The sequence below is a fragment of the Hipposideros armiger genome, unplaced genomic scaffold (assembly GCF_001890085.2).
Source record: "Hipposideros armiger isolate ML-2016 unplaced genomic scaffold, ASM189008v1 scaffold_106, whole genome shotgun sequence".
Taxonomy (NCBI): Eukaryota; Metazoa; Chordata; class Mammalia; order Chiroptera; family Hipposideridae; genus Hipposideros; species Hipposideros armiger.
Genome location: NW_017731456.1, coordinates 3,280,415 through 3,301,843, shown reverse-complemented (window position 1 = coordinate 3,301,843; position 21,429 = coordinate 3,280,415). Strand labels below are relative to the sequence as shown.

General features: G+C 40.5%; 1 protein-coding gene across 1 annotated transcript in view; it reads left to right on the top strand.

Annotated features, from left to right (window-relative positions):
* Window positions 1-20,091: 20,091 nt before the first annotated feature.
* WLS (Wnt ligand secretion mediator) overlaps window positions 20,092-21,429 on the top strand; it is a 103,459-nt gene continuing 102,121 nt past the window's right edge. The window contains exon 1 of the mRNA XM_019646785.1: window positions 20,092-20,457. Coding sequence (XP_019502330.1) covers window positions 20,352-20,457 — 106 coding nt within the window. The 5' untranslated portion in view covers window positions 20,092-20,351. The remainder of the gene's footprint in view (window positions 20,458-21,429) is intronic.

Here is a 21,429-nt window from a genome sequence, read left to right as displayed (position 1 = left end):
CAGCCCAAGGTGGGCAAAAAGCTACCATGGGTACCAGATTCCTAAACTTCTCCACTGTGCCTTTGCTGTTTCAAATTTCATCTCTTTCTCTTGTTGTCCTCATAGGACCTAACAGAAGCTGCAGGCCTGTAGGAGGCCTAGAAGAGAAATGCCTATTCAATTGGATTATAATGTCAGTGAAGTGTAGACCCCACATAAACCAATTGAGAGGAGACTTGAGGAGGTAAGCCCCAGGGACATTCCAGCCATTCAGTTGGTGCATCTCATCCACTGCTACTCTGTAATCTCTCTGCTTAAAGAACATCTGAGCAATCTGCAGGTGTGTTAATTAAACTTTACATTCTTTATTTATTATTAACTAATTCATATTACCATGTTTTAAACCAGAGTGAGATGGTTACTTAGACTTCAATAGTATTCTCCTAAAATATAGAAAAAAAATGTTATTAGAGTTGTACTAACATCTAAGGTCAACCAATAATTAATGACTAGACAATTTTCCTTGTCCCTTAGTTATCTGAGAATCATGTTTCTAAGGAGATTTGAAGTAAGGCTGTTGACTTTTGTTTAAAGTGGAATATTGCCCAATAACATTGCTGTCTACTATATATTTATCTCTAGTCCTTTTAGCCTAGATTATAATTAAAAGAGAGGGTTATTACAACTGCATGGTTATTATTTACTTTATGTTACAGTAGGTTGCTTAATGTATTCATGAAAATAAAGAACTCAAATTTATGCTGAGGAATTTTTCTGAAAACCTCAGTGTAATTCTTGAGTATACAAAATTATGACCTCTCAAGTTTTAGAAGAAGATGAAAAATCCAAATATATATGAAAGAAAAACAATAGAAAACAATACTGCAGAATTACTAGCAATTGAACCAAACACAAGAGTAAAAATAAATTGTATTTATTTTTAAAGTTAGATCATGAAAAAATAGCAAGTCTAAGATAAATAAAACAAGGAAAATATTTTATGGTCTTAAAGGAGATTTCTGGACATTTTTCTGGGGCTTTAAAAATTCACATATGCACACACACTTAAAATTGACACAAATTCTCCATCACTTTAAAAAATTAACTAGTTTATTTTTTTGTTGTTGTAGTAATACAGGTTCAATACTTAAAAATTAACACCATAGAAAGCTATAACGTAAAACATCAAGTTTCCTGGTCTTCTATCCTGCCTACTCTGTAATCCCACTTTCTGGAGGTAACCACTGGCAACATTTTCTTCCTTTCATGGCCATTGAAATGATTTTACTTGCATTATTTCTATTAGTTTGCTAGTGTTGCCATAACAAGATACCAAAGACTGTGAGGCTTAAACATCAGAAATTCATTTTCAAACAGTTCTAGAGACTGGAAATTTGAGATCAAGGTGTCAACAGGGTTGATTTCTTTGGAAGCCTCTCTCCTTGTGTTGGACACAGTCATTTCCTCCCTGTCTTCACATGGTCTTCCTCTGTGCATCTCTGTCTCCTAATTTCCTCTTCTAAATGGGACACCAGTCAGATTGGATTCATGCTCAAACCAACAGCCTCATCTATCAAAAGCAATGCCACAACAAAATTGGAATTCCTGTGCATATATCTCTGAAAACTTTTGCAGGTATATAAGTAGGATAAATTTCAAGATGGAGGTCAAGGATATGCTCATTAGTAATTTGGAAAGATGTTGATAAATTTCCCATAAAAGGCTTATAATAATTTATAGTATCAACAATACCTATTCCTCTTCAGCCTTGGGCTTACCTAACCTTTTCATTTTTTAATAGGATAGGAAAAAAATGACTATTTTTGTTTTAATTTGTACACATTAAAGTATGAATATGGTTAAGTATCTTTCCATATGTTAACTATTCATGTTTTTCCATGAATTCCCTTGCTCATTTTTTCTAATTGGTTATTTATTTATTTGCTTGTTTGTGAGAGTTTTTTGGATATTAAGGATGCTTTGTCATATGTATTGCAAATACTTTTTTCCAATCTGTTCTTGTCTTTTTTAGCCTTTTTTGTACTGCATAAGTTTTAAAATTGATAAAAATTTAAAATATTATGATATAAATTTGGATGTTACCTTTCCCTTTAAAGCTTAATGGCTCTGGAAATACTTAGAATGGCTTTCCCCATGCCAAAATTATTTTTGAATTACTATTATCCCATGTTCTTTTCTAGGTATTTTATGCTTTTTAAAAAAAAACATTAAATTTATTGGGGTAACATTGGTTAATAACATTATATAAATTTCAGATATGCAACTTTATAATACAACATCTGTATACTCCATTGTGTGCTCACCACATGAAGTTTGGTCTCCTACTGTCACCATATATTTGACACCCTTTACCGTCCCCCTACCCTTCATCCCCTTTGGTAATCACCATTTTATTGTCTGTATCATTTAGTTTGTTTGTTCATTTGCTGCTTTTTTGTTTTCTATCCCACATATCAGTAAAAATTTTACAGTTCTTATCCCCTTCCATCTGACTTATTTTCACTTAGCATGATACTCTCAAAATCTATCCACATTGTCACAAATGGCAATATTTCATCTTTTTTATGGCCAAGTAGTATTCCATTGTATATATGTACCACTTCTTCTTTGTCTAATATGTGTCAAAGGACACATAGGTTGTTTCCTTGTCTTGGCTATTGTGAATAATGCTGGAATGAACATAGAGATTCATATACCTTTATGTATAAGTGTTTTTAAATTTTTCAGGCAGGTACTGTGGACAAAAAACAGGCCACATACTAAACTGACAAGCTCAGGGGAGGCCTGTGTGGCAGTCCCTACCAATTCAGAGACCCAAATTAACCACATAGGATGGTATGAACATAAAAATTCCTAACTAAAAGCAGGTAGTGCCGATAGTCACATCCTTGGCCTGTAGTTTCCTTGAAAAAGGTCAATCTTTATCTTGTGAGCCTGTCTACCATCTGTTTTGCATCTAAGATAACAGACCCTTGGAATGTCAGCGTAGTCCCTTTTTCCAGACCCCCCAGGGCACAATCCACCACTCCAGAGCAGGAAACTACAGAATCCCTCATTGTTGTTCTCGCCCCATTACTAAATTTCAAGATGGGGCATAAATTTCTCCATGTGCTGTGAAATGCTATTAACTATCCTATACCCACCAGTGTAAAAGAAGTATGTGTCTCTCCAATTTACTTTTTATCCAATCCCAGAGATTTCCCCGCTTTGCTTTCTCCCAACCCCTTAATCTACCACCAATGAATTTCATGTAACTTTCCTCCTTTGATTCTAACGTATAAAATAAGTTGCAAAACTGACATTTTCTGGAGCATTTTCTTAATCTGTTGAGATTTTGTTTCCCGGCAATTGTCGTCAGTTTGGCTCAAATAAACTCTTATAAGCTTTCTCTTAGGCTGGATATTTTCTCATCGACAATACCCAGAAAAGGGAATGCTGGATCATATTCTTAATTTTTTTGAGGAACCTCCATACTGTTTCCATTTACATTCCTACTAGCAGTATGCAAGGGTTCCCTTTTCTCCACATCTCCTCCAATGCTTGTTATTGCTTGTCTTATTGATGATAGCCATTTTAACAGGTATGCAGTAACAGCTCATTATGGTTTTGATTTAAATTTCCCTTCTAATTAGTGATGTTGAGCATCTGTACATATATTTGTTGGCTAGCTCTGTCTTCCTATTCAGGTCCACTTCCCATTTTTTAATCGGATTTTGTTGTTGTTGAGTTGTATGAGTACTTCATATATTTTGGGTATTAGCCCTTATGGTTTCCTTTTTTTATATTTAAGGGTTTTTGTTTGTTTGTTTGTTTTACATTTTATAATAGTATAGAAGAAATAAGATGAAAATTTAGCTTTATGTTCTTCAAGAGTTTGTCCAGTCTTACCAACATTATTTATTCAATAACTTAGATTTTTCTCATGTATTTTGTATAATGTGAGGTCAGGGAAACACAGTTATAAATATTTTATCTGTTACTCCCCTCATGGTTCTTCTCTTTTAGAATTTTTTCTTACATGTACATTTTTCATATGCATTTTAGCATCATTTAATTCAAGTTTCAAAAAACAACCCCAAAAGCCATGTTCATATTTTTGACTGATTCAAAGATAACTGCTGTCTTTTTAAAATATTGGCTTCTCTATCCAAATTAATGATTTGTTTCATTTATTTAACTTTTATTTTAGGTTCTCCAAGGAATTTTAACTTTCTGCGCTTTCTTATTACATTCATTCCTAGAACTTCAACTTTTTATAGTAATTGTGGAGACATTTTCTTTCACTCTACTTTCTGACAGATAATCATCATTCTAAAGTAAAGTAATTGACTTTTATATTAAATTTGTGATCAGCCATGTTAATGAATGCTTTTATTGCTCGAAATAATTTTTATTAGAATTGTTTGTCTTTTTTATGTTTATTATTATATCAATTACAAATTATAAGTTTGCTTCCTTACTGCTTCTCTTTTTATTCTCTTTTCTGACTGCACTGGCTAGCATTTCCAAAGCAAATCACAATAATAGTGGTGACTTTTCAATTCTACATTGTACTGGAGAAATTAGTCATTATAATAAGGCAAGAGAACAAATGAAAGCTATGTAGTTTGGAAAAAAAGAAGTAAAATTATCATTATTCATATATGACATGATTATTCATGTGAAAAATCAAAAGAATCCACAAATAAATTACAGTATCAAATTGATTTTGCAATGCCACTGGATAGAAGGTCAATATAAAAAAATCAATTGTGTTTACATATATCAGTACCCAACCAGAAAAAAAAATTAATTACATTTATAATAGCACCAAAAATTCCAAATATTTAAGAGTAAATCTAACAAAAGAAGTGCAAGATCTCTTTCCTAAAAATTATATAATGTGACTGAGAGAAACTAAAAAAAAAACAAAATCAATAGAATAAGGCCTATGTGTATTGACTGGAAATATCAATATGTTAAGATGTCAATTCTTGCCAATTGATTCAGTGCAATTCTAATGAAAATGCAACACATTTTTTTCATGGAAATTGACAAGATGATTCTAAATTTATTTGAAATTCAGAGAACCTAGAAGAGTCAAGGCAATTTTAAAGAAGAAGAAATCTGGTAGACTTACTGTATATCCCAGCTTAGTATAAAGCTTCAATAATTAAAACAGTGCGGTGTTACCACAAGTTGAGATAAATAGACAAATGGAAAAGAACAGAGATCTCAGAAGATGACCTGCACAAATATGGTCACCTGATTTCTATGGCAATTTAGTGGAGAAGAAATGGTGCTGAATCAATTGCCTAAACATATAGAAAAATTAATTTGAAATGAATCATAATCTTTTATATAAAAGTAAAACAGTCAAGCTTCTAGATGAAAACAGAAGACTATCTTCATGACCTTGGGGTAAGAAAAGGTTTCTTAAATGGAATATCAACAAAAGTCATAAAAGGAAAATTTGATACATTGGACTTAATGAACATTAAGGATGTCTGTTCATGAGAAGATACCATTAAAAGAGCAAAAAGAGTGGGCCGGCCGAGTGGCGCAATGGTTAAGAGCTGGCTTGGGACGCCAGAGGGCCCCGGTTTGGATCCCACATATGAGGGCCAGTGACACTGCCCTCCACAGCTAAGATGCTGAACAACAGCTCAACCTGGAGCTGGGCTGCTGTGGGTCACCGGGCGACGGCGTGGACTGCAGCCCCTGTGGCAGTGGGTTGCCATGGGCTACTGTGTGTAGCCAGCAGCCAGCATGAGCACCCAACAGCCGCAGTGAGTGGCGGTCCAGAAGCCGGCTACTGATGTGCCTCGCCTGGGAAGAGTGCAATAATGGTGCCAACTTGGGCCAGTGGGGCGGTGTCCTCCACAACTAGACTGAAGACCAAAAAAGAACAACAGCGGCTTGCCTGTTCCCCTTCCCCGGTTCCCCAGCACTGTTCCCATCCCCCCAACTCCCCAATTAAAAAAAAAAAAAGAGCAAAAAGATAAACCACAGGCCAATAGATGATATTTGCAATACAAATTCTGCAAAACAGCATGTATCCAGAATATATAAGAAACTTCAGCAAATAAGTAAAAAAAAAAATGTCAACCAATTTTAAAATAGAAAAAAGAGTTGAACAGTCAACTGTTTCACAAAAGAAGATATCAAGTGGCCAAAAGTCAATAGCATTCGTTATCAAGGAAATATACATTAAAACTCCAGTGATATACTCATCCACCCCCACCAGAATGACTAAAATTAACATGACTAATATCCTTATAAGAAGAGGAGGAGACAGATACCAGGGGTTCAGGACCACATAAAGAAGCAGTAGGAGACTGGGCATCTGCAAGCCACGAGAGAGGCTTCAGAGGACTCCAACCCTGCCAGCCTCTTGATGTCATACTTCCAGCCTCCAGAACTGTGAGAAAATAAATTTCTGCTGCTTAAGACACATAGTCTGTGATATTTTGCTATGGCATCTCTAGCAAACAAATATAGTATTTATTTGTAGAAATTCATCAAAGTGTATACGTGTAATTTGTATAGTTTATGTAAGAGATATATATATATGGAAAGAAAGAGGGAGAGGGATGTGGAGGGAAGAAGGAAGGAAGGAAGAAAGGAAGGAGGGAAGGAAGGAAATTTCCTTTTGGGAAACAACCCAACTTATTCCCAAAAGGTCCATTGTACTCCTCATCAAAAACCTCATAGTTCATCCAACATTTTCTGCATGCCCCTTCACTATTTCTGATGGTCTTTTAACTTCACACTAGCCTTTTCAATCAGTATTTTGATCTATTTGTCTAAGACAAGGAGAGAAATGGGAGAGGGTGTGGAATTAGTATGATCTTGTTATTTGGACACAGTAAGCGGCAAATTAGAGTCCCATTTCTAGACCCGATAACTTTTTGAGCAACCCGGGATTTCTGCCTTCCCCTCCTTGTACTTCTGTTTTCCCATACAGAAAACAGTGATAATTATAATTGGCCAGACCTCCAAGGTTGTGAAGATGACTGAGATACTATCTTTAAATTGTACAGAATTGCTGCTATACAAACATAGGGGGTGTTATTACTCCCAGTCCAGTAATAAACATGGTTTCAAATGATAGCTTTCAGATCTATAATGAGAACATCACTTCTCCACCCTTGTTATGTTCCTATCTCCCATGGCTATAGGTCTCCAAAGCAATATGCTGGAAACACAAAGACACCTTATACCAACCCCTTAGCCAGATGTATGAACTTTAGGAGTTACTGTTCCTTGATTTTAAGCTTGCCCATCTATATTTTTCCTTTTTGTCAACCAGGAGAATACCTACTCATCTTTTATTTTTTTATTTTACTTTTCAGTTATAGTTGACATTCACTATTATTTTATATTAGCTTCAGGTGTACAGCATAGTGGTTAGACATTTATATACTTTATGAAGTGATCCTCCCAATAAGTCTAGCACCCACCTGGTATTATACACAGTTATTACAATATTATTGACTATGTTCTCTATACTCTACTCATCTTTTAAAACTCATCTAGAGTTATCTTTTGCTCCAAAGACTTATCTGAACTCCTTTTCTTTCTTTAATATAAAATAAGCGCTCTCTTTATTCCTGCTTTCCAACATCATTGTACCTGGCATTGGTAATACCTTATATGGTAATACCATGACTACTCCTGACTATAACTGCCCTTTGCTTAGTGTTACCATGTTTAAGGCACTGATCAAAGTCCTTTATGTATAGTGAAACTTAAAATTTTGACAGCAATCATATGATGTGGGTACTATGAAGAAAAAAAAAAGAGTTTAAATGCATTCCTGCCACCTCTTGGCAGCTCAGTGGCAGCTCAGCTTGGGAATCGAACTGCTGTTGCTTAGAGCTCACACTCTTGAGCAAGCTCTTAACCAATTGAGCCACTTGGCTGACCCAAAATGCATTTTCTAAGGCCATACATGAAGTAAGTGGAAAGCCAAGCTTTGAACAAAGCGTGTCTGGCTCTAGAGTCTGTTCTCTTAACCCCTACAATTCTACCTGTCATACTTCATTATATTTGTTGTTTTTAATGTCCTTTTCATTGTTTACATATTTATTTTCTTGAGAGAAGAAACATTCTCAGAAATATTTAGTTTCTTGCATGCAGTAGGTACTCAATAAACATTTGCTGAATGGGTGGATGGCTGGATTAATAAAGACCCCTCCTCTCATACTGGAAAGGTACCTGAAAGTTTGTGATAAATGATATGAGAAATCTAAAATTCCAAAGAATTCTGAAGGCTTTTAGAAGAGTAAGTGCATACTCTTTTGAAGTGAGTAGTCACTTCCAGATTTCTCTGGGTTTTCAGTTTGAATTTTTGTTTAGCTTTCTTTAAGCAAATTTCATTTGTATAGGAAATCAAGGGGGAAAATAGCACCTACCTCATAGGGGGTGTTGTGGGGATTGAATGAAGTAATACATGTAATATATTCAGAGCAGCGCCTTGTACATAGAAATCTTTAAGTGATGTTACTATTACTGCTATTTTAATCAAATGCAGAAGAGAGTAACTGTTAGTTGCATGGATTTTGGTGCCACACTGTTTGGGTTCAAAGCCCAGCTCCAGTGTTTATTAGCTGTGTGTTCTTGAGTGAATTACTAAACTTCTCTAAATCAAAGTTTCCCCCAGTGTCTACAGTAGAATAATAGCATGCGTCTTAAATGGTTGTGGCGAGGATTAAATGTCCTAAGTCATATATACAAGAGTACACTTAGAACATGTAATCCTCACCACAACCATTTAAGTATATACTTTGATTATATTATTTTAATTCTAGGTGTTATGTTTTTTGTTTTTAATTTTTATTTTAAATTGGGGAATTGGGGGATGGGAACAGTGCTGGGGAATTGGGGGAAGGGGAACAGACAAGTTACTGTCTTGTTTTTCTTCAGTCTAGTTGTGGAGGACGTTGCTTCACTGGCCCGAGTTGGCACCATCATTGCGCTCTTCCCTGGGCGAGGCTGATCAGTCGCCGGCTTCTGGACGGCCACTCACTCTGGCTGCTGGCTACACATGGTAGCCCATGGCAACCCACCGCCACAGTGGCTGCAGCCTACGCCATTGCCGGCAACTCACGGCAGCCCATCTCCAGGTTGAGCTGTTGTTCACCATCTTAGCTATAGAGGGCAGTGTCACTGGCCCTCATATGTGGGGTCCGAACCGGGGCCCCCACTGCTCAGAGCTCACGTCCCAAGCCAGCTCTTAACGAACGCCACTTGGCCGGCCCGAGGTATTATGTTTTTATGTTATCTATTTATCTGTCTAACTCACTTCAAACAGTGCCTTTCATATAGTAAGTATGATATAAGTGCCCAGTGTTATTATGATGATGTATTATTTATGATGTCTGGCAGATAATATTCTCAGTATCTGTTGACTACACTTATAAAGGAGATGTCTAGGATGATTTCTAGGTTTCCATGTGTGTCTCTCGATAGCCAGCACTTTGAAATAGGTAATACAAGAGGAGGAATGCCATGGAATCATGGCTTGGAAGCCCTCCCTTAGGGGTCAACTGGTCTCTCCCAATGATCCTGTTATAAGGAGAAAGACATGAGCTAGACTGTGAATTATGCACAGTGAGGTACAAAGACGTGCCTTGGTGAGTCTAGGACCAAAAGGTAGTCACAAGCATCTAGAGTTTAGAGAATCCAGTGAGCTTCTGCTAGACAGGGGCTTTAAAAGGTAGGTTTTATTTGTAGGCAGTGGGAAGCTATTGCTGAGTTATATTCAGAAAGTTAAGAAGACAGATCTGTGTTTTATAATGATCACACTTTGGAAACTGTGTACAGACTGGATTATCTATAGTAAGAAACCAGAGGTTGGAGACTTGATATGAAAGGTCTTCAGCAGTCCAAGTTAGAGAGATGATGAGGGTCTGGATGTGCAGAGAGGTGGGGAGGGTGGAGAAGAGAGGTTAGCTCATTATGAATAGGGAGGTAGAGTCTGGTCTGGATAACTGATGGGATGTGTGGGTAATGAAGCAAGGATGGCCTTGAGATGTGTAACAGGTGAATGGTTGGAAAGTTGGGCCACTAAATGAGACAGGGAAGTCATCTGGTTGATTTGGAGAGCCATGTGGCTTGTCCAGGCAGAGATGTCGAGGAAGCAACTGGCTGCATGAGTCTAAAGTTCAGCTAAGAGATCAGGTCTGAAGGTATAGATTTTCCCATCGACTTTATAAGAAGAGAGGAGGTAAAGGAGGGGACACTCAAGAATACTCACATTCAGTGGAGCCAGTGAAAGAGAGAGAAAGGAATGTTAGAAATAGAAGGAAAACCAAAAGCAAGGTGGGGAAAGATTTTTTCCAAAAGGACAAGTATTAAATTTCAGACACATCAAGTAGGATGAACACCAAAGAGGTCACTGGTACCCTTTATCAGAACAGAGTCAGTGGAATGTTCTGTCTGGAATCTAGATTGTCTGCTGCAGGGGTTCAGGGAGGGAATGGGAAGAGAGATTATAAAACCAGCAAATGTGAACTGTTCGTTCCAAAAGTTTGATTTACAATCAAAGGAAAGAATCTAGTGAGTGTGATGAATTATGTAGAATACAAGGTTGAGAAAGATATTTTTAGGTGGGGAACAGTTAAGAGTAAGATTTAGGATAGGGATGAAAGGAGATCACTGAAGAACCAAGTTATAGAAGGTGGTAGAAGGTAATCATAATAGCTAACATTTACCGAGTGTATACCATGTGCTCAGTACTCTACCCAGTAAGTACCTTTCACATGCTAACTCATCTAACTCTTACTCTCACCCTATAGGCAAGCGCTAAACAGAGCACATATGCTTAACCTGAACCTACGTTAACCAGTTCTCTAAAATAGGTTTAAGAGCAGAAGTAATGTATATGTGCGGAAGTAAATAGGTATGCTTTGCCCAGAAGGTAGTTCATTGTCTCCATGGAGATGAGGCATAGGAGAGTGATCAGTTTGGAGCCTGAAAGTGTTTATACTTACGGCTCCTTCCCCCAACTTCTCCAGTAAGATAGAACACCTGTTTTGAAAGGGAAATGAAGAGGCAATGATCTGGGAGAATCACTACAGAGCCTGGGATTGTACTAGAATTAAACAAAAACACTTCCAAGCAAAACATAGCTCTTTTATCTTAAACAAACAAACAAACAAACAAACAAAACCAATTGTGATCTACTGGGGCAGATATGACAAGTGCCCAGATAACTACAATATCAGGTAGCATGTGTGAAGGGACATAATAGACATAGCTATATGAGGGTTCACTCAAGGGAGATATTGTACCTGCTTAGGAAGAAGGAAGATCAAAAAGTATCTCAAAGTATGTGTGATGCTGGAGCAAAAGTCAGTTTCAATAGGCGGTCCTGGATGCTTAGCATCCCATCCTTTCCAACTCAGACTCACAGCCTCCCAGCTCCCTACAAGCAGTGTTGTTCGATGAGAGAGAGTTGTCAACAAGGACTAGAGGAGCCTGCAGTTGAGGGGAAGGAGTCCCTGAAAAGCGCAGAATGGGGGCGGTGGGGGGGGGAGAAGGGGTTGAGGGCACTGAACCTCAGTTTTCTAACTAAACAATGCCTCTCTCCTCTGCATTAATCCTACTCCTCTTCCTGCAGTTCCTCCTTATTACTGAGTGCTTATCAAATGCCTGGCACTTTGCTAAGCTCTTCGTACACTGACTGTATTCAATCCTCCCCACAGCTTTTGTGAATACCCCATCATCTTCATCTTACAGGTGACTTAGCTGAAGCTCTGAGAGGTCAAGTAACTTGCCGAAGGTTCCAGAATTCCATCCAGGTCTGTTTAATGCTAAATCCTTGCTTCTCACACTGCCTCCCTTAATTATGTAACAGCACCTGACATATAGGAGATGCCTAATAAATTAATAATGGATAATAATAATAATTAATAATTAATACATGTCCAACAACATGTGGTGCTTTGGGGATTTATCAAGATGTTGAAAGTGACCAGAACCCAAGGTATCCTTGTGGTAGCGTTACCGTAGATTCAAAGGGCCCTCTTGTCTGCATGCATCCAAGCCAAATAAGACACAAATAGATTGTTGCAAAGAAAGTAAGGGTTTATTTAAGGAGTTGGCGCCAAGTCTGGAGACACAGGTGAGCTAGTGCTCTCAAAAACCTGGCTCCTCGATGGCCTCTAGTGGCTGGGTTATAAAAGGGAGAAATCATTAATTATGGTTACTGTGGGAGTGGGGCTGTGGGCTCTATTGATTGGTCGGGGCTAAGGCAGGGGGCAATCCATCTTGGCTCCAGGTCCTGGTGTCAGTCATAACATTGTTCTGTCCAGTTCCCAGGGGATACAGTCCGTGGGGCCATTCCACTTTCATGAGTTCAGAGCTGAAACATTACTAACATTACTGAGGCCAAGGTGTTATCTTTGTTTTATTAAGACCTTATTTTAGTTTGAGGTTTAGTTATTGTATTCTGGTCATGGTTTATAGACCTGAAGCTTTATTCTGAAGTGAGTTTGACACTGAGCAGAACCTAATGTCCTAAAGGCTTAATGATTAAAAAGAGCGGACATACAGTGTATACAGGTCGGAGGATTTGGGGAAAGAATGCAAATGAGTTATAGTTCTATCAGGATAAACAAAGCCAGCTTGGATTAAATCAGAATGCATGCTAAAGAAATGCAGTTCATGTGCTTTTTCAGCAATGGTAGAAGAGGAAAAAAAAATTTTAAGCAAACACATTAAACTTACTATGTGTCGGGCACTGTTTTAAATACTTCACACAAATTATCCCATTTAATTTTCATAACAATCATATTTGGGGAGACCATTATTCTCATTTTATAGAGGAGGGCACTAAGTGACAAAACAACTACCCTAACTAGCCCAGGCATACAACTAGTAAGTAGCAAAGCTGGATTCAGACCCCAGGTAGCCTGGCTCCACAGCCCATGCTCTTTACCACTACATGGTGCTGACCCTGTGAAGATCAAATGGAGGCAGAATGGGGGTACCTGTGCACTCAGCCGAGGAGAGCATCCCCTTTCTCATCCTGTCCCTTTCTCAGATCTGAGGCCTCTTCCATGCCTCTTACATCAGTGATTCTTTAGGACCCTCCATCTTGGCTAACAGAACCATGGCATTGCCAAGACCCTTTTACATACCTGAGATTATAAACCTTGTCAGAGTAAAAGCGTGCCAGTTTTTGTTTGTTTGTTTGTTTGTTTGTTTTTGTTTTTTGTATTTGTAGCCCAGCACTTGATAGATACCTGGCATATAATAAATATTTATGAAATAAAGGAAAAAAAGTACCATCAAATCTGTCAGGCTTCCCGTATCAAATTTCTTAGAAAGGTAAGACATATCAGAAACTGGGAAACTTGACCCTCATACATTGTTACGTTAAGATGAATAATATTGATAAAGTAACTGGAAACCTTTAGTAAAGAGGGTCTTTAATAAGGATTTATACCATGATGACAAAATAAAAATGTTTTAGGAACCAATTTTCAGATTAGGTAAGCAAAAATGAATTTTGTACACTGAATGTCTTTTGCTAACATGTATTCTTCAAGAATGTCCTCAAAACACTCTGAAATGGTGCTTAACAATCACTTTCATGAGTCATTCGACTTGAAAATTGAGCTTCGATTTGGAAACGGCTTAGTGGCAAAAACCTGCAAGGAAGACTTTCAAAGATTTAAGGCTTAATTGGATGGTGTTTGACCTGAGTAGGAGTAAGGTGCTGAGAAAGAAAACAGCGTTGAATGTATGGACAAAGGAGCAGCCAAAAAACACTAAAACATTGCCTGTCTCAGAATTGGCAGGAAAAGGGGTTTCTAAATAGTGTCTCATGAGAGCTCATGGAGAAAGCAGGGGTGAAGCCCCTTGGAGGTGATTTCTACTCATTTACACAGCCCTGTAGGTTTCATCCTTTGTTGAGTTCAAAGGGCACAGCTGACATAAAGGAGATAAGCCTGAGACCCTGAAGTAGGCTTTGTCGTGTAGGCTCCATGAGGGCAAGGCCTTGTGGGGTCCACTGACCTTCCCTAGCTTCTACAATAGATCAGTGCCTGGCCCTCACAGGCCTGCCCTCAGTATTTGGTGAGTGAATGAATGGTACGTTGCGTCTACTTTAGAATCAGAACTCCCCAGTTTACTAGTAGTGTGGGCAAGGGAATAATATCCCTTAACTTCTCTGAACTGGCTTTCCTCTTTTTCAGATGACAAAAGCAGTCCCTACCTCACAGGACTGTTGTGTGTATGAAGGATGACAATATGCGTAAAGCATTTAGCATAGCGCATGGTACATAGGAAGCAATCAGTGTAAGTTCTTGCTGTTACTGTTATAATTATGGACATTATTATTAGGGGCTATCAGCTGCTGTGAGATCTGACATTTGGGGGATTAGCTGCCCTTCCACACTCCCAGCCCTCCCAGTTTCCTTCAGTGCAAAATAGAAATATTAAAGGTCCTTGATGTTCTTGCATTTGATCCTCACACAACCTTTCCTTTCCCACATTACGTATAGACACCCGAAGCTGCTTTTATTGGGAGATTATCCTTCATGCTGGGCCATTTAGCGATGACTCGGAGCTAATTTACAATTAGCACAGGGTAAGGATTGGGTTGTGGCCCAAGTCTGGGCCTGTTCTCACCTCAGATGGTCTAGGGCTGAGGTTAAGTCTGAGCCCCTCTTCCTGCCATTGGCCATCTGTGGGGCTCCCTCCTGAACCCCTGGAAAGCCAAGGGCTGGAATGTGTTCATTCATCATTCATTCATTCAACACAATTTGTGTGCTGACTCTGTGCCACGGTGTTGGGTGTTGTCCACATATCACAGGATCACGGTCCAGGACGGGAGTGTCTTGGCCTGTGCAGACTCTCTTGCATTGCCACCCTTTGTGAGGAGGAGGAGATGGACAGGAGCTTATGAGCATGACAAAGTACAAGGTGAGACGGAGAAAAGATCAGTCATGGGGGGCGGGGAGCAGTCAGCTCAGACCCCATTAGGCTTATGCTATGGAAAAGGGCGAAGAGAAAAGGCCCTTTCCCCCCACTTCTGCTCCAGAAACCGAACACATGCCATTGTAGAGATTTAAAACCTGGAGGCATCCCAGCTCTCCGCTGCAGCCTCCTTCAAGCCTGAAAACACTACGGGGCTGGCTGGCTACTTCAAGCTGTCTGCTGACTCCCACCAGAGGCCTCTGGAAACCTATAAAGATTTTTACCTGCACCTTAAAAGTTGCCTGGGCTCAAAGAAGCAATTTCATAAGAAACAATTATTAGGAGTTTTATAGTTCTTTGTTTTGTTTTGCTATTTGAGAAAGAAACCTACCCCTGATAACATGCAAAATGTTTGTTGAGAGCCCACTTTGTGTCAGGCTCTGTGCTAGACACTTTGTAACATTTTTAAAACGCTCACCACAATTTATGAGGTTGATATTACCTTTTTTTTAAAAAAAAGAAGAAAAGTAAGTCTCAAAAAGGTAATTTTCTCAGATTTATATACACAACTAGTAAGACTTAAAGCTGTGACTGACTAAGCATAATGTGTAAAATGTATGCAGAATGTTAAAGAAAAGGTGAAATGGAGTTATGGGGGGGGTGCCAATATGTAAAGTGGGGGATATTTAAACAATTTCATCTAAAGATCAGGTTGAAGTACCAATCTTCCCAGCCCTGGATTCTGAATAGTTCTACCCAAGGTTAGTTTGCAAAAGAAGCTGCTAGAAAGGTCTTGTGTGTACATACAAAGCAAGATAATGGGGTTCATAGAAAGAGAACAGAAGGGTGGCTCCATTTGGAATAATAATAATAAAAAGAATATGCACTTTAAAAGAAGCTGTGAATACACACACACACATATACTGAGAGAGAGAGAACACTGAATAATAAAGTGTGAGCCAAAGTACCTGCTCACATTCACAGGCACTATGAGAATTATTAGGGGTTTATTAACAGAAAATACTCACAAAGAGAGGGGTGGGGGTGGGGGAAGCGACGGGGATGCCATTTATGGATAAAAGCTATTTATGAGAATGAGAAGGCTCAGAGTAGGATTATTACTTTTGTTAGGTCCCTCTGGGAAGTAAATTAGGTGTTTGAGAAGGTATATGCAATTCTTTTAGATCTCTACATTACATTTACTGCAATGATGATAATGATGTGCTGCCCTTGGCTTCCAAAGGGGGCTTTCTCAACTCCAGGAGCTGAGCCCTCCTCTGTGTAAGGTGCTGTTCTGGGGCTGTGCGAGAGACAATGGCTCAGGCCATACTCTCCTTGGTCTTAAGCAGCTTGCAAACCAGGGATGACCAAACGGCACATATACAGATACAGGTGCAAACTACAACCCAGGATATACGTGCCAGATAGGCATTTAGTCAGTAAATGCTATACAGGAATGGGGTGGGGGGAGGAGTTGCAGTTAATCCACCTTCAGTTAGATATTCATTTATTCATATATTAATTCATTCATCCATTCAATAAATATGCATTGAACATCATTATGACCTTCCATATGCCAAACCCTTCAAATAAAAGGATGGGTAAATTAGGATCCCCAATCTAGTGAAATGAAGTTGGAATGCTCAATTTCTGTTGGCAGAGTTGGATTGAACCCTTGGATTATCCCAGTCTCTGGGAAAATTTACTTGGTGACACCAAACAAGTGTTTTATTGGTGATTGGAAACAGTTTTTAGAAAAGAATGTTTCTATGTTTAAAGTTCACTGGCCTTATTAGCACCCTTGTTAGTCAGAGTTAACCACTCAGAGAGCTCCTAAAATATGTTTCAAAAAATAATTATAACATGATACAATTTTAGAGCTGAGGAAGAACCAATTAATGATCAGATTTACTAGGTTGTTTTTTTTTACATAAGATGATTGATTTCCCTTAAGGGTTCCTAATTATAATAATTAATATTAATACTTTGCAAGAACACCATGAACTAGGTATTATTATTACTTCCACCTTACAGATGAGAAAACTGAACCTTGGAGTGGGTAGGTGACTTTGTAATGGCCTGTGATGATCACACAGCAGGGGACAGAGCTGGAAGCTAGGCTCCAACTCAGATCCAGCCAACATACTTATGTTTTTTTCTACTTGACTGTGTTATTCCCTTAGGAAATAAGCATCCAAGAGTCACTTTTGAGATTTGAAAAGGCAATAAAAACAGTCTTTTTTTTTAAAGCAGTTCATGGTGAGGAATGCTGCATGTATCTCCCCCACTCACAGTTTGGCAATCGTGGTAATCCCATGCAAGTTAAAAGTACTGGTTAGTTAAGGGCAAAAGAAAATGATAGTAATGATCGCAGTATTTCTGTTGCACTTTATTTCTGCGCGTATGCTAAGCATAGGCCTGAGGAGGTGGGCAGGCAGGTAAACATACTTCCTATATTTGGAGATAATTATCTTGCTGTAGGTTCGTTGTGCTTGACTGTTTCCATGTTCATCCAGTGATGATTTTACAGTTTCTTATCAGTTTACTCCTGGGGAATTAAAATGTAATGTTTTTCAACTGTAATCTTCCCTAATTGAATAATACTGCTATATGATATACTAACTATAAACTGTGTTAATTCCCTTAAACAAGTTCTGTTATGCTGTGATTTGAACTCTCTTTACCACACTTATTAAAAAGCACCCAATTTCCCATTAAAAAAAAAAAAGGTACTGGTTAGCAATTAGAAATATCTCTTTTTAATTAAAATGGTTATAGAATGTGCCCTTTTAAAATAGAGGATCACCTTTGTGGGGAACCAGTATTTTATTCCAAGCCTCTCATTTCCAGGTATGGACACTGGAACCCCCAAGGAGTTAGGCCAGGTACTCTGAAAACATACATTCGGGAGCCAAGGGGATGGGGTGTATTGTGGCAGTTGACAGAAATATGAGTTGAGGAGCTCACTAATCTTAAGTAAACCAATTCAACCAGCCAAGAATTGCTTAGGGATCCAATTCATATTTGAAGTGCATGGGACACCATTTCTTTCTTCCTAAGGAGGGAAAAGTTGTATCAAATTGAGAGTAAATTTTGATGTTGAATTTTATCAACCTTACTTAAAGTCCCTTGGTATTTCCAAAAGGAAATTCTAACCCTAAGGCATCCTTATTATTTAAATATGTGGAAGATGGCAGCTTGCTGAAATGAGAACACAGAATATAGAGTCAAGTAGCAACAGAGGTGAGAAGGACATTCTTACTTCTTTTTATGATGCCCTGAAACCTACCCCTGTAAGAAAAAAAAAATGATGTAAGCTTCTGAAGGGTAAAGAAGGAAGGCAGATAACCCACACGAGCCTTTCTATGTTTGCGTGCAGTCAAACACTTCTGACCACGACTGTTAACAAGAATTTTTTCAGCTTCTTCTTTTCCCTTCTGATTCTGGTGTTCTCAAAAATAAAGGTTGTTAAGCACTCATCAGTGAATAAGAGCTGGACTGGGACTCCTCCAGGATAGGGGCAAGTGTCTTCACATCTTGGTATCCTCCAGTGCTTAGAAAAGAAAGCCTGGAACAGGTTAAGGGCTCAATAAGTGACTGCTGGATAAAACGGTTTAAGGAAAGAATGAATCAATAGCAACTATATCCCCAGAAGTGTTACAAATTGTTAGATGCTGAGGAGATGGGGTTTTATATACATAAAGTTTGGTGCCAGTCTTTAAGTGTCTAGTCAGGTTGGACACTAGAAATGAGCACCTATGAAGTGTAAGGTGCATGGCATCTTCTATGAGGGCAATGAAAGCTCAGGAACAGAGTAGAGGAGGAGACAGAACTTGGAATAGTCCCTTGGTATAAAGAGGGTGTAGATGGCAGGGAAGGGCAAGAAACCAGGTGTGTAATGGGTGGTGGAAACTGTGTTATGTGTGGGAATGGGGGCGGTTACAAGACCCAGGGTCTATTGGGCAATGTGTGTTGTGTTGGCCAAGGGACCAGTTTTTGAAACACGGAAAAGCCAGGCTCAGGAATGTAGGCTTGATAAAGCAGGAATTCTCTTAAGTGTCCCCCCCCCCCCCCCCCCCCCCGTGGAAGTTAAGTGTAAATGTAAACATATCCTCACAAAGAGACAACAAACACTGCAACTTAATATGTATACCATCTAGATCAAATGTCTCTTTTAGGCTTTTGAAAGGCAAACTGTGGGCTTGCTTTCACATTCACTTATTTATTCAGTCCACAAAAATGTATGGAGGACCTACTAGAGCTAGAATTTTGTTAGGCATCGCCGGGGGTGGGGTACAAAGATGAATAAAACTTGGTCCCTACCCTCCTAAGAGTTTACTGTTCTGTGGTGGAGACAAACATGTACACACAAATCCTTACAATAGGGGCCAATAATGTAAACACAAGAACTGTAGGGGCTCAATTCCCAGAGATCTTACATGGAGGTGGTTTGGAAAATTAGCAATGTTTTTCAGATGAGTTGGTTTTTAAATGAGGTTTAAAACTCTGATCGAGTAAAAGTCTGTGTGTGTGTGTGTGTGTGTGTGTTTGTGTGCATTTTTTTTTAAGGCAAAAGCCACAGGGTCAAAGCTCTGGAAACACATGGAGTGGAGGATAATGTGGTAATGAACTGTGGTCTGATTTGGTTGGAGCGCAGGGTTCCTCAAGGGGTGCTGTAGGGGAATTTCGCTGGGTATGTGCCCAATACCCCAGGCTGGGATAAGGTAAAAGGAAGCCGAGCTAAGACTTTATTCTGCATCTTTGGTCTTTGACTTAAGCATCTTTGGGTCCCTTTAAAAATTCCCCTCCTCTTTCTGTAAGAAGAGCTGTAGCAGTGGAGGGGTGTGGACCATTTCCTAAAGTCAACGCGTTTAACTTAAAGGTCTGCAAAGCTGCCCACCGGTGACTTGAATCTCGCTCCAGAAAAGGAAACGCGTGAGAGGCGGGGTAGGGGGAATCCACTTACCAACACCATCAATCCCCGAACGGCACTAGCCCCTCGCGGGACAAGCCGCCTGGCAGACCCAGAAGCGGGACGCCAGCGCCCGCCGGAGCTCGGAGCCCCGCACTGGCGGGCAAGGGGGAGAGGAAGAGAGGGAGGGAGGAGGGAGGGAGGAAGCGCGAGAGGGAGGGAGGAAGAAAGGGAGGGAGGCGGCGTCATGTGATCCGCTTTCCTGCTCCTTTAAGCGTCCACAGGCGGCGGAGCGGCCACAATCACAGCTCCGGGCATTGGGGGAACCCGAGCCGGCTGCGCCGGGGGAATCCGTGCGGGCGCCTTCGGTCCCGGTCCCATCCTCGCCGCACTCCCGCATCCCTGAAGTTTTGCGGCGCCCAGAAAGGAGGCGAGGGAGGTGGGAGCGTGAGAAGAGCGGGAGCAAAAAAAAGCACACCCTAAAACATTTATTTCCAAGAGAAAAGAAAAAGGGGGGGGGAGCGCAAAAATGGCTGGGGCAATTATAGAAAACATGAGCACCAAGAAGCTGTGCATTGTTGGTGGGATTCTGCTCGTGTTCCAAGTCATCGCCTTTCTGGTGGGAGGCTTGATTGGTAAGTGCAAGAGCTGCAAACTTTTCCCCCTTTCTCTCTTTTCGGGCCCCTTCCCTCTTTGCCTCTCGGGCTACTTGTTACAGTATCGCTGCCTTGCTTCTATGATCTAATTAGTCCGGCTATTGTGCTTAAGAAAGCAGAGCTCCATGGGGCTCCGTGGGGCACAATCCAGTCTAGTGGCTAAGAGAAAAGGAGGAGAAAAAGTTTTGGCCTAGTTTCAGTATCCACTTGAAAGGAAGGAGGGGGGAGGCGGGGGTGGGAATCTTAAGCATGGCGACGGATCGCGCGAGGAAGCGCTGGGTTACAAAGTTGATTGCTGCTCACCCTCCCGCTTTTTCCCGCGTTCCCCCCCGTTTCCTTTCCGCTCCCTCCCAGTCAGCTCCGGAGGGCAACCTAATCGACTTTATTAGGAACAACAGAAGAGTCGGGGAACTGCGCCCAGCGCAAACCCGGAGCCCTGTTACGGGGCTGTGTGTGCTTGTTGCATGTGTGCAAACGCATTTAGTCGTCTCAGCCAGGGGGTAAGAGTTCGGATTTTGGGTCCCCAATCTTAGCGCCCTCCGCTTCCTCGCCGCATACCAACTACACCCCCTGCGGTGGCTGTCTGCAGGTCCCAGCGGAGGGCCGGGAGGCGGGATGGGGTGGGTGCAGTGGGAGAAAGTCCTTGTCTGGCGCTGCGGGAAGTTGGAGAGGTCGGAGGGAACAGCGTATCCGAAAGGTGTTGCTTTTGGCCTCCTGCCCGCTCTCGAATCTCCCCTCCCCCACTTCTTAGAGCCCCGAGAACGAGTGAATCTCGAGCCTCTTCCCCTCCCTTGGTGTCTTGGAATTAGGCCCCCCCGCCCCCCCGCGGCTCCCGCCGCAGCCCCGCGCAGGTGACAGCTCCCTGGGCCCCCGGCGATGGTGCCCGCCCTGGGAGGACCTCCCCTGGCGTACTTCGCCGAGACCTCTCGGAGCCAGACAGCCTTCCGGATG